The sequence below is a fragment of the Cydia splendana genome, chromosome 2 (genome assembly GCF_910591565.1).
Source record: "Cydia splendana chromosome 2, ilCydSple1.2, whole genome shotgun sequence".
NCBI classification, from domain to species: Eukaryota; Metazoa; Arthropoda; class Insecta; order Lepidoptera; family Tortricidae; genus Cydia; species Cydia splendana.
In genome coordinates, this window is record NC_085961.1 from 26,840,922 (window position 1) to 26,857,130 (window position 16,209).

At 37.9% G+C, this 16,209-nt stretch overlaps 1 protein-coding gene across 25 annotated transcripts in view; it reads left to right on the forward strand.

Annotated features, from left to right (window-relative positions):
- LOC134806060 (protein tramtrack, beta isoform) overlaps positions 1 to 16,209 on the forward strand; it is a 552,198-nt gene that overhangs the window by 192,936 nt on the left and 343,053 nt on the right. The window contains exons 5-6 of one of the 25 annotated variants that reach the window (XM_063779286.1): positions 8,052 to 8,177; positions 8,502 to 8,710. The exons of the other annotated variants lie outside the window; for them this stretch is intronic. Of the exons in view, the coding sequence (XP_063635356.1) occupies positions 8,052 to 8,177; positions 8,502 to 8,701 (326 nt within the window). The 3' untranslated portion in view covers positions 8,702 to 8,710. Of the gene's footprint in view, positions 1 to 8,051; positions 8,178 to 8,501; positions 8,711 to 16,209 lie in introns of those variants that run through there. 25 annotated transcript variants of the gene reach the window in all.

Sequence of the window (16,209 nt, forward strand, 5' to 3'; positions counted from 1 at the left end):
GGATATAAAAGTTTGCTTTTATATTTTTAGGTGCTACATTCACAACGTCTAAGTTCGGCTATCCCGTGCTGGTGATGGGCACCAAACGGTTCAACTGCAACAGCAGGTCTAAGGGCAGGATCAGGGCTAATTGGACTTGTACCCGATACAGAACCGGCTGCCGAGCCACTGTCACTACCTTAAATCAGGAAATCATCAAACTGAGTGGTTTTCATAACCATCCGTGAACACCTGAGATAAAAAAACATCGTCAAAGACTGCTTGTGTGTTAGTTATGGAAATGTAATTGGAATGCATGTTAGAATGTGGTACACCCCATATGAAAAAGGGAAAAATATATATATATTAATTTATTAAGAATATCATTGTTTATTTTTTGAAAAACAAGTTTAAATGAGTAGTTTTGAACTTGTTTGTATACATTTTGGGATTAATTTTAAAGTAGAGAAGTTGGCAGTAGTCACAAAACTGCCCCCAAGGATCAGCGGGAGGATAGTATATTTACTAAAATGTACTTTGTTGATCGAACAGGGTGGTGGGATGATAATTAGGTAAGGAAGTAAAAATTTAGGTTTATAACATAGCAGATAATCGAAGTAAATAAAAAATCTTGTATAAATCCAAGATTATCGAAACTTAAAAGTTACCAATTCTCCTGCTGGTTGAATATGTGTAATGTGTATGTATTAAGTATAAAATATGCTATATGCTATACAGTTTCAGGTGCAATATTCGCGGTGTCCAAGTTTGGTAATCCTTTGCTGGTGCTGGGTAGCAACAGGTTCAACCAGAATAGCAAGTCTAAGGGCCGGGCCAGGGTGTTCTGGACTTGCTCCCGGTACAGCTGCGGTTGTCGGGCCTCCGTCACCACGTTCAACCAGGAGATCATCAAGCTTAGCGGTTTTCACAACCATCAGTGAACGACGGTGTGCATTTGAATGTTATAGTACGCTTATTTAAACGGCCGCTACAGCACAGGTTGCTGCGTCTCCTTCACTACTTACAGTGGATGGAGTTAATAAATGCTCGTTATAGAATGTTTGTTTCTAAGGGGTGGGCTAGGGAGTTTTGGACTCGTACCTACCTGCTATACTCGTCGTCTTAATCATTAGGACGACAGTAGGTATAGCGGGTATAAATAAGTCCTCTCTCCCCTTCATAATTGTATTTATTTTACTTAAATGAAACATACAATGTTTTCAACTATTGCCACCGAACACAGAATAAACAAGTTAATTAAAATTCTGTAATTTCTCTTTTTTTACGAGAAGGAACGTATTTGTTGTTTTCTTGTCCTAGCGTTCATAGCGTAAGATACTTTTGATCGGGTGCATATAGCGAATATCTGTAAGGAAATCTTAAAAATATCTACTAATGACAATTAAACTTGCTGAATAAATATTTGCAATTCCTCCATTTCTAGAAATCGTTTTCACACAAACACGCAATGGGAATCCAGTAATCCTCCTGGAAGGGTGTCGCTTCAACGTCAAACACCAGCGCGGGGCCAAGACTCATTGGAGCTGTTCGAGGAGGAAGACTGGATGCCGAGCGACCCTCACCACCATAGACCACATGGTCGTTAGGGCTAACCTCGACCATAATCATCCAACCTTCAAAGATTAGGGATATTTTGGTGCTGCTTCGAAAAATTGAATCAAACAGTAGGTAAGAGTTACCATCAGCAGAGTTACGATTATAACGTCGTGATAGTGATAAGATTTAGCATACATCGAATAAACTAAATTACCATATTACCAACGCAATATTTTTAATCACTAACCAATGACGTTATCAGTGACGGTCTTGCACGACTCAGATGGTATTGAGGGCGGCAGATTATTGACAAAATGACAAATTTAAAAAAAACGACAGATTGATCATGGTCAGGTTATGACATAAAGTCACTTAGGGCAAGGGTTCCCAGTAGAGAGGGGTGTCGTGAAGTGACGTCAACATGTTAGATATCTATTTCCAATAGCCTAGCTAGGCCCTACGCCGCCGCCGAAATTTTAAACTTGCAAGTGCGCTGCGGACTGAAAAAGTTTGGGAACCCCTGTCTTAGGGTGTGTCGCTTTTCGAGTTGTCCTGAGCTGTATAGATAATCCTCTAACTCATACATCATACTCTTAACGTTTGAGAACACAATATAGAAGAATATTTTATTCAAAATATTTATCTATAACAGAGATACCTTTTGGCTTAGCAGGTCAGTAATTTGCTTTTAGTCCTTCCGCAAGTCACTTTTTAGAACGAGTAGTTAAGTAAGTAGTTTGTCTTTCTTAACATATGTATAATATTAGATCTTAGCTTATCATCATCTAAATGCCAGCACAGTCAATTGTATTCCGTAATCCTTACACATTTCTGAATTAACCGATGATCTACCATGATTTATTTTGAAATATTTCGTGGAAGATCAAAGACAAACTTTATCACGCTCTAAGCGTTTCACATGCTTCTCCTAATGGTTTTATGTGACGCACTAGGCATGGCAAATGCAATGAGCAGATTAATATATTTTAATTGTGTATTCAAGTGTTTATGTATTTCAGAGTTTGTGCTCACAAAGACTCGTAGCGGCAACTATGCAGCGTTATACCAAGGACACCGCTATAACCTGAACAACCGCAGCAGAGGCGCGAGGGGCCTCTGGTGCTGTACCAAGAAGAACAAGGGCTGCCGCGCCAACCTCACCACGTGGGCCAACGAGCTTGTCAAGGCTTATGTTGAACATAACCATTCATAGTTTATAATAATAAGATAAAAATTATAAAGAGATTAATAACTGAAAATTTTGCTGGCAATCTTCATTGATTTTGTCCACTTTCATGTTTAAAGATGTACCCTCGTTGGTGTAGCTTAAAGTTGACCTTTCATTTTCTGATCCCATGTTATAATTTAGTAATGTAATTCTAACACTAATAGGTAGGTATTTAAGGATATCAAATTGTATTAAATACCTATCAACCACTCTCATTGTACATATCATATAAATTATTTTTATTTGAGTGAAATACAGATACTTTTACATTTGACTGTTGTTAATTTAACCATTCCACTAATTCTATGAAAATTATAAACTACTTAGTTATTATTGATAAAAAAAATCGTAAATGCAGAACGCAATTTAGACGCAAAATTTTCTTTCAGAATTGGTGTTTACGACGACTAGAACCGGTAACTACGCAGCTCTGTATCGCGGACATCGCTACAATCTGAACAACCGTAGCAGAGGACCCAAACTGCAGTGGTTCTGCACCCGCGTTGCATCAGGATGCAAGGGATCCATCACCACCATGGAGGGCTGTGTTATCAAGTCCAACCTTAACCATACTCATCCTCCGGCGAAGTAAGAGCAAATATATAGGCTTCAACTTTCTGCAGAAGGCTTGTTTTAGCATGCAAAGCTTTCGTTACCATCCAAGATGACGAGTATCGTAGTCATCCACGATCATCAATTCATACTTCAAGAAGAGCCATTAACCGCCGAAGTGAGAGTCTATTGTATGTACATACGAAATCATGTAGAAGTTCTCTTGAACCCTACTGAAACGAAACTTGCAAGTCTCTAGTGTCGAGGCGATAAGATGCGACGTATCTTTGTGGTACCGGAGAAACGGGTTAAGTCCCGTTTAAATAAGTAATAATGTGTAAAAAAAATCGTCGTATACTAAATAGCTAATATTAAAATTTTATGAGTTATTAAAATTATTGTAAGATTTTAATTTCGTAATAAATGTTTTATATAAGAACAAGTACATTTACTTGTAGTGTATATTAGCTAGTAATAGTAAATGCATAAAGCTTCGTCGCTGCCATCCTTTATATAATCAAACTAGAGGTTCTTCAGCAGGTTTTTTGTATCAGTCGACATACCCTGTGTCTGTGGAGCTATCTGTTTAATTCTGTTCAGATGGCAATCTAGACCTTACTTAGTTTTCAGCCCTTCCGACTCTTCGGTGCCACTTAAAATTGTCAGACGCAAGGTTTGTACTACAAACGGGACCGATGTTGGGTTTAATAATGAGTAGGTACTAACAGTGTAAACCCATGGGTAATTGCAATAGCAATAGGTATTAGTCATGTTCACATTAGCATTTTTACATTTTAGAGCCGCAGTTCTTAGTGACCAATGGTGGGCGCGAAGTGCTGCAAATGGGTCGTTACCGCTACTACAAGAACAACCGGAGTCGCGGCCCGAAGGCGACCTATTTCTGCATCCGTAACAGCATGGGGTGCCGCGCCTCCGCCGTCGTCGTTGACAACATCGTCTTAGCGATCAAGAACTGTCACAACCATCCTTAGTTATGACTACAGCCGCTATCACAGCTCGAAGATTGTACTTCTGCTTTCGCAGACTCGTAAGTTGTCGCGCTTATATGGTCTTTGTCGACAAAATCGTTTTATAATAAAGAACATGCTCAGTGGCCTGTCCGTGCGTTCACTCTCTGTTGCATTACTGCTGCGATTATAACGTTCAATCCGTCATCATTAATTTTAAAAAGGATGTTGATGGATACAGTGGTGATCCTGATCAACGCCGTCAATGAAGCAGTTGCTACCCAAATGTCACCTTCATCTGCAACTAAGTACCTATTATGTGTTTTCCTTTTATCTTATTTTTGAGATAGGCAATTGATCGGCAGTGACAGGTGGAGAAGCCGACTTGAGAATGATCTGGACAACTAAGTATATATATTTTTTTAAATAATTCTGTAAATATGTAGGTAGTATATTTAAAGCGGTTTATCCCAACACAGCCAATTTCTTGCTTGCATCGCGACTCCGGCCCTTGGATTATGTTTTAAGTGTATTATGTATGAAATAAATAATTCTGTATTTTTTGTATTTGTATATTATTACCCTGTAAGGTTTTTCACTTTATTAGATTACATACAACAATTGCTGTAATCTAGGCATGTCTGACATATCTACAGCACTGCCTACTTACTAGTAGTTAAGTAAGTACATAGTTTATCTACGTAGATACAAATATCCATCACGCTCAAACACAACATTTAAATGTAGGTATCTGTGACGTTCCACGGCAAAAGGTACCTTATGGCGGCTGGCGTTTACGTCGCATAGCGCCGCAATAATATTGGAGCGGCCTTGATAATAGCGTAAGCGCCAACCGCCATAAGGTACCTTTACCCGTGTGACGTCACATATAAGTGCTTAGACAACTTGTCTTATGTGGCACTTTCGTGCGTTTATGTAGTTATATCCGACATAAACTGAATACATTTCTCCTAGTATTTACATGTTAGTTAGAAAAGAAAGTAATGTATTATCTTCAAAAATGTATGGTACATTAGTAGCACCGCCCACAATCTTTTTGCTTTGTCTTAACATTGAGGTTAAGTATATTAAGGCTTTCTTTTAGGCAATAAAATTCAAATAAATAAATAAGCAATTGTTTTACTCCAGGACCGGTGTTCACGACAACGCGTTACGGCAAACCGGCCATTCTGCTCGGTCGGTTCCGGTTCACGAAGAACAACCGCAGCAAAGGGCGGAAGGCGCTGTGGACATGCAGCCGCGTCAGCGCGGGCTGCCGGGCCACCATATCCACTATCGACGATGTTATATATAAGCAGAACACTGACCACAATCATTGACCCCCTTATTCATAAACGCGCTACAAACCTCAATTAGCTAATAATCGTTTGTCTTTATCTGTCATTTTGACTTATGTATTTGTAAGAGAGGGATAAAACATAATTTAACTAAATCAGGCCCGTAAAGTTTTATGAATAAGGGGGTAGGCTATAACCATTTTCCATGTTTACTTTATAGCAGAACTGCGCATCACATTGTAGTCAAACTAATCTCACAAACTTATAATATTTTTTAGGTAATCAGTATCCCTATCGAAATTTAAAAGTTTGTTCTTAAAACTGTTGAGAGTGTCTGTGTTTGTGTTAATAGAATAGTTGTTATAAAAACATAATTACGGAACGTGTCATTCATTTCAACACTAGAAATATGCTCCCTAATAACGCATTTCAAGTCTAGTTAAAACGCTTTGAAATCCGGGTACTATTTAACCCCTCGTATGCCAACTGTCAAATTTGATCATTCAAAGTGTCCTTGACATTTAAAATGTTAGATTTAAATTCCCACGCACGGATCCTTATCATACATACACAAGAAGTTAAACGATTGGCAAAAAATACTTACCTCATTCTGCTATGCAAATCGGAATGTTATGAAGCACTTATTTTTCAGGGACGATTTAACATATTTTTTTATATTTCAGATGAACCTCTGTACACCACGTCTAGGTACGGTAAACCGGTAATCCAGATAGGCCGGTTTCGGTTCAACCGGTACCACCGGAGCGTTGGACCGAAGGGCAGCTGGGTTTGCGCTCGTAAGTCTTCGGGTTGCCGCGCCTCGGTCACTACGTACGAGAACGTTATTATTAAGTATAATGATAATCATACACATAATTGATATGTACTCATATGAAATATTAATTATTGACATGAAGGTTTACGAATATAATAGGTGCTGGATTTTTTTAGTTAGGTCAGGTAAGTTTACTTAAGTTAGAGTAACGTTTGGAATGTTTAGACGAATTAATTAGCTCTGATTTTTTATAGAAAATATGATTGTTATGTAATAGGTCGAAGAAAATCATGACATAATGTGCACATACATTTAAAAATTTAGGTTCTACGTTTGGAGACAAAACACTGGTGCTTGTAATAAATAAATTATTTTCTGTATCCGCTTATTTTTGACTCTTAGAGGGTCTACCGCGAACACCGAACTTCCCAAATTGCGGGCATCTTTTAATTCGAGTAAAAGAGAAGGATGCCCGCGATTTGCGGTTTTCGGTGTTCGCGATAGGCCCTCAGTTATTTTCCTATATTTAAAAAATAAAATATGATGCTATCATTACCTTATTTCATACCTTTATTTCCAGATGAGCCAATATTTACAACGTCTCGGTTCGGTAAACCGGTTATCCAAATGGGCAAGTACCGGTTCAACCGGTACCACCGCAGCCAAGGGCCGAAAGCCACGTGGGTGTGCGTCAAGCAGTCCTCCGGCTGCCGCGCTACGCTGACTACTTATGAAAATGATCTACTTAAAGTGAATAATAATCATACACATGATTGATTTGTAATATAATTAAATACAGAATGTAATTATATTTTTCTATTACATATTTATCTATGTTAGTAAGTAGGTTGGTACTTTTGTTTAGTAAGTATAGGTACCTAAATATATTTAAGTTCCATATCCTATTCGATTATGCTTAAGTATATATAATTTTTAGAATTTACTTTATTTCTAGTACCGACCTTCACGACGTCGCGTGGTGGCCGACCAGTGATGTTACTCGGCCGACATCGGTTCAACCAATACAACGTAGTCGGGCCCAGGAGCAGATGGGTTTGCGTCAAGGCGACAAGTCGTCGCTGTCGTGCCTCGATTCGCACTTACGACAACCAAATTATAAACTACAATTCTTGTCACTCTCATGATTGAAAAATACGAAAATGATACATGAGGTCGTGGTCACGATGTCATTAGTAAAGGCTGTATATTAAGACATCGTTTTTATTGCAATATTTATTTAAGAACTGTTTTGACGTCGCTGCAAACGTAATGTTTTTGTAGGTAAGTACCAATATCGACAAGGATAAGACAATTATTTAGGATGACGACCGAGTGACATAATTATTTAATCAACATCTCGTCAGGTATTGATTGACCTCTTCACTATTAGATTAAGTAGTGAACAAACCAGTAGCTTCATAGTGAGTTAAGTCCAAATATTTCTTGCCTTGTGCTAGTTGTGCTCCTTGTCTTTCACGAAACTCTAACCATAAATAATGCATTTTCTTTTAGTTTTTCGTAAACTTTAGCTTTCGATTCTTATATTAACCCTTAATGTACCTACATATTATGGATTCATAAAAGAAGGATCGAACCAATAAAAATTTAAAGATTAAGGAATCTTAACCGGAATAACTCTTCAAGTATCAGAAGCACCTGTACCTGTAATTTTAAGACACTATGTTGTTTTGCAGTTGATCGTTGGCCTTTCGCATTTTATAAACGAAACGAGATCACCCGGCCCAAAGGACCTCCTAAATATAATATTGGACCCATAACTCTAGATGCGGACAATGCAAATCACTGTCTAGATTTACACGGTAAGGAAGATTTTCAATATATCATCTTTAAATTTTCATCAGTAGCCACCTACGCAGGGGATTTAAAATTCCCGAAGGCTGTCATATTTTTAAATAGCCCACGGCGGGATTAGTCCAACGAAACGATAATAGATATCGCTATTCAATTCGGATCATCTGTCCACCCTCGAGTAGAGCATTCTATCTATTACTCGTACCTACACTATCTCATCCACTGTTTGTTAACAACTAGGCAGATACCATTAGAATTGATGGCCGTCACTTTTGCAATAAAGTATACAAAAACATGTACTCATGTGTTACATTATCCACATTTCATTGTAGAGAAGGCAATCTTCACGATATCCCAACGTGGCAAGCCAGTAGTACTCCTGGACGGACACCGGTACAACCTCAACTACTCGTCGCGCGACAACGAGCTGATGAGGACCTGGGTTTGTTCGAGGCAGTCGCATGGATGCCGGGCCTCCATTAATACCCACGGTGACACTGTTATACGCATGAGATACGGACATCGACATTGAGCTGCTTATACTTATATCTGCCGAAAGCCGTACATAAGAATAAAAATAAATTTATTGAGATTAACTAAATATGCAGTAGCATACACAGGTGTCTGGACTCACTTACTCACATTGGCGGAGGACGCAGTTAAAATTAGCTTTAGTTATTCCATAATACCGATAGTGTGTTGCCATCACTCATCTATAGTGGCGATAGGTACTCCTTTGCTGGGAGCAAAAGTCCTCCTTTACGAATAATATTATTAAACATAATTAAGTATAAGGTTTATACCTACCTACTTAAGAAAAATACATGAAAAAATTAAGCATATTAGTAAATTGTCAAAAATACTATTATTGTATGAAACATTACCTAATTGTAAAGGTTATATAAAAATAATTAGATGTATATTTAAAACTAGTTTGTGTGGCGTCTTCGTATTCCATAGATTATGTTATGAATTTGAAACAATTATGTTTGTTATTACCATTTCGTTAAAATAGTTTGTAGGTACAGAAATACAAATTTATCTATAGCTTATTTATTGTAAAAAAAGTTTATGATCATTTATTATTTTGAACAAAGTGATAAATGTCACATTTCATAACCATTTATTAGAAATAAAATAAAAATAATTGTGTAACATGTGTCATTTACTTTGGATAAAAGTTCTTTACAATGGTCTGTCTCGCCCACGTCTCGCCTCTTGTTTTGTTATCTGGGCAATGTGTTAAAATATGGACTCTTACAACCCGCCAACTTATATGAGCTTTTGTAACAACCCTATACCTACACATAAAACTATGTGTCACATTTTCAGCCCTACAGTTTATTTTAATATTTAAACAGATTGACTTAAAAGTTGTTTTGGATAGAAGACAGTTTAATTCATAAGTACCTTGAGTATTTTATAATTAATTTTGAAGACTTAGTGTCATATTAATTTTTCAGGTCCTGTTATATTCACAAAAACTAGATACGGGAAGCCGGCGATCATATACCAAGATCACCGATTCAACATGGACCCCCGCAGTACCGGTCCGAAAATCGTCTGGAGATGCAGGAAAACGCAGGAGTGCAAGGCCAGGATAATGACCGTCAACAACAATATCGTTTCTGTTTACAATGAACATTTGCATTATACAATGATCAAATAACACAGAAATAAATATAAGCCGGTGATAATAAATATATAGAGAGCACAGATTCAACAAGGACTACCGGAGAACGAGACCGAAGGTCGTGTGGAAGAGCAAGAAGCACATCATTATACCGGATGATTTGATAATCATAGTTCAATCAACCAGAAAAATGTCACATTGGAATAAAATATAATATAAGTAGATTAAAGGAGCGGAACTATGGTTTAAAATTGTGGCTAGTGGCGATCTTTTACTATGTGTATAATTTATATGAATGTGAAAATACATGTTTTTTGCATTGATATATATGATCGTCATTTATTATCCAATTAATCATAGTAAACACATGAGTCATTCACACGTATATAACTCATGCCCAGTTAAATTAGTTTATCTCAGTTTAAACTTTCAGGAATCGTAATTACGATGTCTAAAAATGGCTACCCGGTGATGAGGTACAGACATCACCGCTTCAACAAAGATCGACGAAGATCGGTCGACGGGCCCGAAGGCTACCTGGAGGTGTTTGAGCAGGTTTAGACTGGGTTGTTAAGCCAAGATAATGACTATTGATGACAATATCATCCATGTTTATAACGAACATACGCATCAATGATCCTGAGTTTAATTATTGTAATTATCTATAACATTGAACAAACAAGACCGAAGTGATCCCATAAGTGTTCCGTGAACAAAGTTTTGTACGGAACACTAAAAATATTGCCTACAAGGTACCCTGCTGTATGAACAGGGTTTGGCTGGATTGTAGGAATGCGCCTGTTGTCTGCCTCTATCTTTTATCAATTCTTCTTTCCTTAAGTTATATCTTTTACTAAGATAAATAAAGGTCGTGATTGATTTTTACTCGTTCGTTCCAACGTTCGTTCGGTCTTTGAAAACCCATAATCAGCTTTGCTATTGAAATTATTTATGTGCCAAATTTCACCTAATTCCCTCCTAAGCCGTAGTAGAGGTCGCGAACGGGCATGACTTAAGTAGCTTCGGTGTCGAGGAGTTCAGTGAGTGTGGCTCCGGTCCGGGCACCTTCACCAAACACCGGAGCATTCTGACGCCGGACACCCTACGCATCGCGACCTGTCTTCGCTTGGAGTTCACATTTGTGCTCCATACAGGTGCCCCTGCGGTAGTAAATTCGACGAATTAGGACACCATGGGTTATTTATACTGTCGAAAAAGTGCTGGCCACTTATCCAGACACGCCACATTGAATGACATAAATAATCCGCCGGTCTCTTGTAACCGTCAACCAACGTGCTAACTCTGCTGGGGCCAGCCGGCATCGCTCTGTAGGCCAAGCACATGATTGGTGCGACAGTCTCTCGCGGCGAGATAGACTACCCGTCTTTTTCTAACTATGTTAACAAAAGAGGGACGGGTAGTTTATCTCGCCGCGAGATACTGTCGCGCCAATCATGTGCTAGCCTGGCTGGACGACGGCAAGAGACTTGGGGCCCGTTTCTCAAAAGCTTGTATCTTGTAATACAAGCGGATGTCACTTTTTGACAGCTTTTGTTAGAAAGGGACTTCCACTTGTAAACGGGTTGAAAAACGGGCCCCTTATAGTATGTCCCGTATTATACGTTATTTAATTTTATTGTGTATAGGTATATATGAGCTGAAAATTACTTATTGTGATTTCGTCTTCCAGGAATTATATTTACGACATCGAGACACGGCTATCCTGCGATCCAGTATGGAAGTCACCGTTATTACCAGGATCGTCGAACTTCGGGACCAAAAGTCACTTGGAGATGCATGAGCAGGTTTCAGAAAGGCTGTAAGGCCAGGATCATGACTATTGATAACAATATATGTTTTGTTCACAATGAACATACCCATTATTGATCATTTATGGTTTTTGTATTGCTTTGATCCAGTCAATCCCATCATAATACAACATAAAGGCAAATTAAGTCAACTTGCGACTTTTTAATTGCATTGTCGATGTCGATGAATTATGAAAAAATATAATTTTCCGTGACGAGTGGTTTCTTCTTTCGTGCTGTTAGCTTTATTTGTTTTGGCAAATAAAGCTAACAACTTAAAGCATTTATTAATAACTAAATGCTCTAAGCGGGACATTGTTTTCCTGTCTGATATGTAAATCTTCTTAATTTTTCATTTGAAACGTTAAAGATAGGGTCAAATCCTGTCTTTGATATTTATTATCATTAGTTTGTATTAAGTGTCTGCTAGCAGGTATTATTGACTTGGGTAATAGCGAATGGTGACCGGTGACCTGATCAACAACGTTTATCTAGTTCTACTAGTTAACTATATTATGATTGCTTAGTAAATTATATTTATCCTACTTTGAGATTTCAGGTATCGTAAGTGCGACATATACTAAACAAGGCAATCCGTTGATTCAGTACGGCAAACACCGTTTCATCAAAGATCGCCGGACAACGGGACCAAAGGCCTCTTGGAGATGCGTGAAGCAGGGCAAACTCGCATGCAAAGCCAGGATAATGACTGTTGACGATCGTATCATTAATATTTATAATGAACATAGCCATTATTGACTACAGATTTTAGAGTTTGTAAACGCATTTATCAATAACCGACAATGTATACCAAATCCGAGGTATTGTACCAATTGCGTCGAATGGTGTCTAATATGGATCAGATGATAATGATGTACTTAGTTTTTACTGTTTCTGCTTAATATTGTGAATTTTGTTTTTTTATTTGCCTTTGATGTTGGTTGGCGTAACGGGTGCATTAATTGTACACATTTAGTTTTAATATTAATTTGACAAATAAAAATTATTTGATATGAAATGAAATTATTTGGTTAATATTTTTGCGTAGGTAGGTATATGTAGAATTTTCTGTATGATTATACCATACAATAAATAGGTAAATTAAATTAAGAATTGGAGGTTAATACTTGTCTTCACAGTCAAACTACAAGTTTAGTTTTGTGGAACTTTGATAAAATTCATACTTGTAAGTAGTTATATTTTGTAAATTAATAACTAATGATAATAGCCTCGTGTTATTTCTGATTTTTTGTAGTATTTTATGGTATAGTACATTATTTTACAATTTCCAGGAATTATATTTACGACGTCTAAAAATGGCCACCCTGTGCTCGAATACGGTTATCACCGCTTCAACAAAGACCGGCGGTCCGCGGGGTCGAAGGCCATCTGGAGGTGCTTCAGCCGCTGCAAGCTCGGCTGCAAGGCCAGGATTATGACTGTTGAAGACCGAGTCATACATATTTATAATGAGCACACGCATTAAGGACCCCGTTTTTTATATCGTAGGCATTTGTTATACCAATGAAAGCAATGTAAAATAGTTGTCGCGGTTGGTAGATACCTATGTCGTTGCCAGATGTATGCATTTTGATCATTTCATGAAATTACATTTAAGGATCACTTCGTGATATAGTTCCAGGATAGGGTCATAAAGGGTAGGTTTGACTTTTTCATGATGTGGCCAACCAATAATTTCATACAATAATCGTCAATATCGCCGAATCATGAAATGATCAATTCCATGTTCTGGCTAATGACAGAATAATTATAATATATGAGTAAGCAATGCCCAATACGCCTTTCTGAAAGATAATTAATTGTAACTGATATTGTTAATGATGGTGAATAAAGGTCAATTAATTAAAACCAAAATATTACTTTGCTAATCCGCGAAAAGATAACGTGCTAGTCAATCAGTGCTAACCCGTTATACTTACTTGCGTATTTTAACATGCAATTAATATTCCCACCCTCCCACCGCAAAAATAAATACGCAAATAAATATAACAAACCACCACCAAAAGAATAAACCTCGACACGTGTTTCGCCTCTCTACGAGGCATCCTCAGGAGTTGTTGACGGTCTGAAGCCCGGCAACGGAATGACCTGTCTAGAATGGTCGGCCATATTTATACCTTGACCACTCCCCCTACCGTGCAAGTGTGAGTGAGATGGAAAAATTCGTAATAACGGCGATGACGCAACATTCAATTGTTCGTTAAGTATCATGCCCCTATTGTTGTACCTAATTATTTCCAGTTGTTCCAGAACACCCAAACGCAATCCCTTTTCGCAAACATGTAAAATATCAAAAGAATGATTCTCAGATAAAGTGTGACCTGTATCTAATAAGTGCTTTGCAAAATTGGACTTCTCTGGATGGTTATGTCTATATGACGCAACATGCTCTTTATACCTAGTAGTGAAACTACGGCCCGTTTGCCCCACATACACTTTATTGCAATCGTCACAGGTAAGCTTATAAACTCCAGACTTTTTCCCATTCTCGATCTTATCTTTGCCATTGCAAAGCTTCGAGTGCAAAGTATTATTTGTCTTAAAGGCCACAGGAATGTCGTTAGACTTCAAAATTTTGTAAATTGCATCAGATAACTTGCCAACATAAGTTATGCTCGCTTTATATTTCTTAATCGGTTCAGAGGATCGTGCCGCATACAACATAGTGTTGACCATACTATTCCGCTTTTTCCTGATGATACCATCCACAACAGACTTATCGTAACCATTCGAAACTGCTAAGTGATAAATATTATTTAATTCAATCTGATAGTGTTCATCAGAAAGAGGCACAGTCAACATTCTATGCACATAACAATGAAAAGCAGCCAACTTATGCTGCCACGGATGCGTGGAAGAAGCCGGGATAACTGTATCGGTATGTGTAGGCTTACGGTAAATTTTGAACTGATGCCTGTTGTTTACTTTAGTGATTGTCAAATCTAGAAAAATCAATGAGTTGTCTTGCTCTAGTTCCTTTTTAAACTTAATTTTTGGATGCTTACCATTAATTTCAGCAATAAATGCATCCAGCAGACCCATACTACCCGTCCAACAAATAATCAAATCATCCACGTATCTAAAATAGTATAATATATTATTGTTGCCCGCAATATGCTGGTTCTCAAAATGGTCCATAAAAATATCAGCCATTAAAGGACTTAGTGGTGAGCCCATAGCCAAACCATCACTTTGCAAATAATACTGTCCCCCAAATCTGAAATAATTTTGTTTCATACAAATCGCTGTTAGATCTATCAATTCATCTACTTCCCCTGGATGTAAACGTTGCCTTTCAAAAAGACCCTTAATAATCTCCAAAGTCTCTCCATATGGCACATTTTTAAACAAACTGTCTACATCCAATGAAAGAAGAACAGCATTATCTGGTATGTTAATGTCCTGGATCTTTTCTATTAACTGCAAGCTATTTTTCAAGCAATATTTCGGCTGGAACTGGGACTTGTCTCTTATAATGGAATTCAACCTTTTTGCCAGATTATAAGTTGGCGCACCCAAATATGAGACCACTGGACGAACTGGGATATTATCCTTATGAATTTTGGGAAGTCCATAAAGAATAGGAGCTCGTGGATTCATAGGCACAACCATACTCTTCTGATGTTCGGTTTCAAAAACAAATGAAGAATTCTTAACTGCTTGTCTAAGATCTTTCTGGAACCCTGGAGTTGGGTCTCTTTGCAATCTCGAAAATCCGTCACCTTGAATAAGGTCTAGTACTTTCTGATTATACTGTCCCTTCTCCATAATCACAATGCAGTTGCCTTTATCTACCTTTGAAACCACCAAATCACTGTCTTGCACTTTCTGTTGTATAGATCTTAGCAGCAAAACATCAGAATCAACACACGCACTCTGTGCTGGACTAGTACTCTTGATAACATTAGCCACCATGGTCTTTGTATCTACATCACCACGGCCCCGCACTATTGCAACCTCAGAATCCACTGCCAAATTTCCTAATGTTCTATGAGTAATTTTTGTCTGGAAATTATACTTCAAACCTTTATCTAAAAGCCCAATTTCATTTTCTGAGAACTCCACATTAGTTAAATTCTTGACTCGAGGATGGAAAACATGGTGAGTGGTGGTGGTGGTGGTGGTGGTGGTAATGTTATCAAGAGTACTAGTCCAGCACAGAGTGCGTGTGTTGATTCTGATGTTTTGCTGCTAAGATCTATACAACAGAAAGTGCAAGACAGTGATTTGGTGGTTTCAAAGGCAGATAAAGTCAACTGCATTGTGATTATGGAGAAGGGACAGTATAATCAGAAAGTACTAGACCTTATTCAAGGTGGCGGATTTTCGAGATTGCAAAGAGACCCAACTCCAGGGTTCCAGAAAGATCTTAGACAAGCAGTTAAGAATTCTTCATTTGTTTTTGAAACCGAACATCAGAAGAGTATGGTTGTGCCTATGAATCCACGAGCTCCTATTCTTTATGGACTTCCCAAAATTCATAAGGATAATATCCCAGTTTGTCCAGTGGTCTCATATTTGGGTGCGCCAACTTATAATCTGGCAAAAAGGTTGAATTCCATTATAAGAGACAAGTCC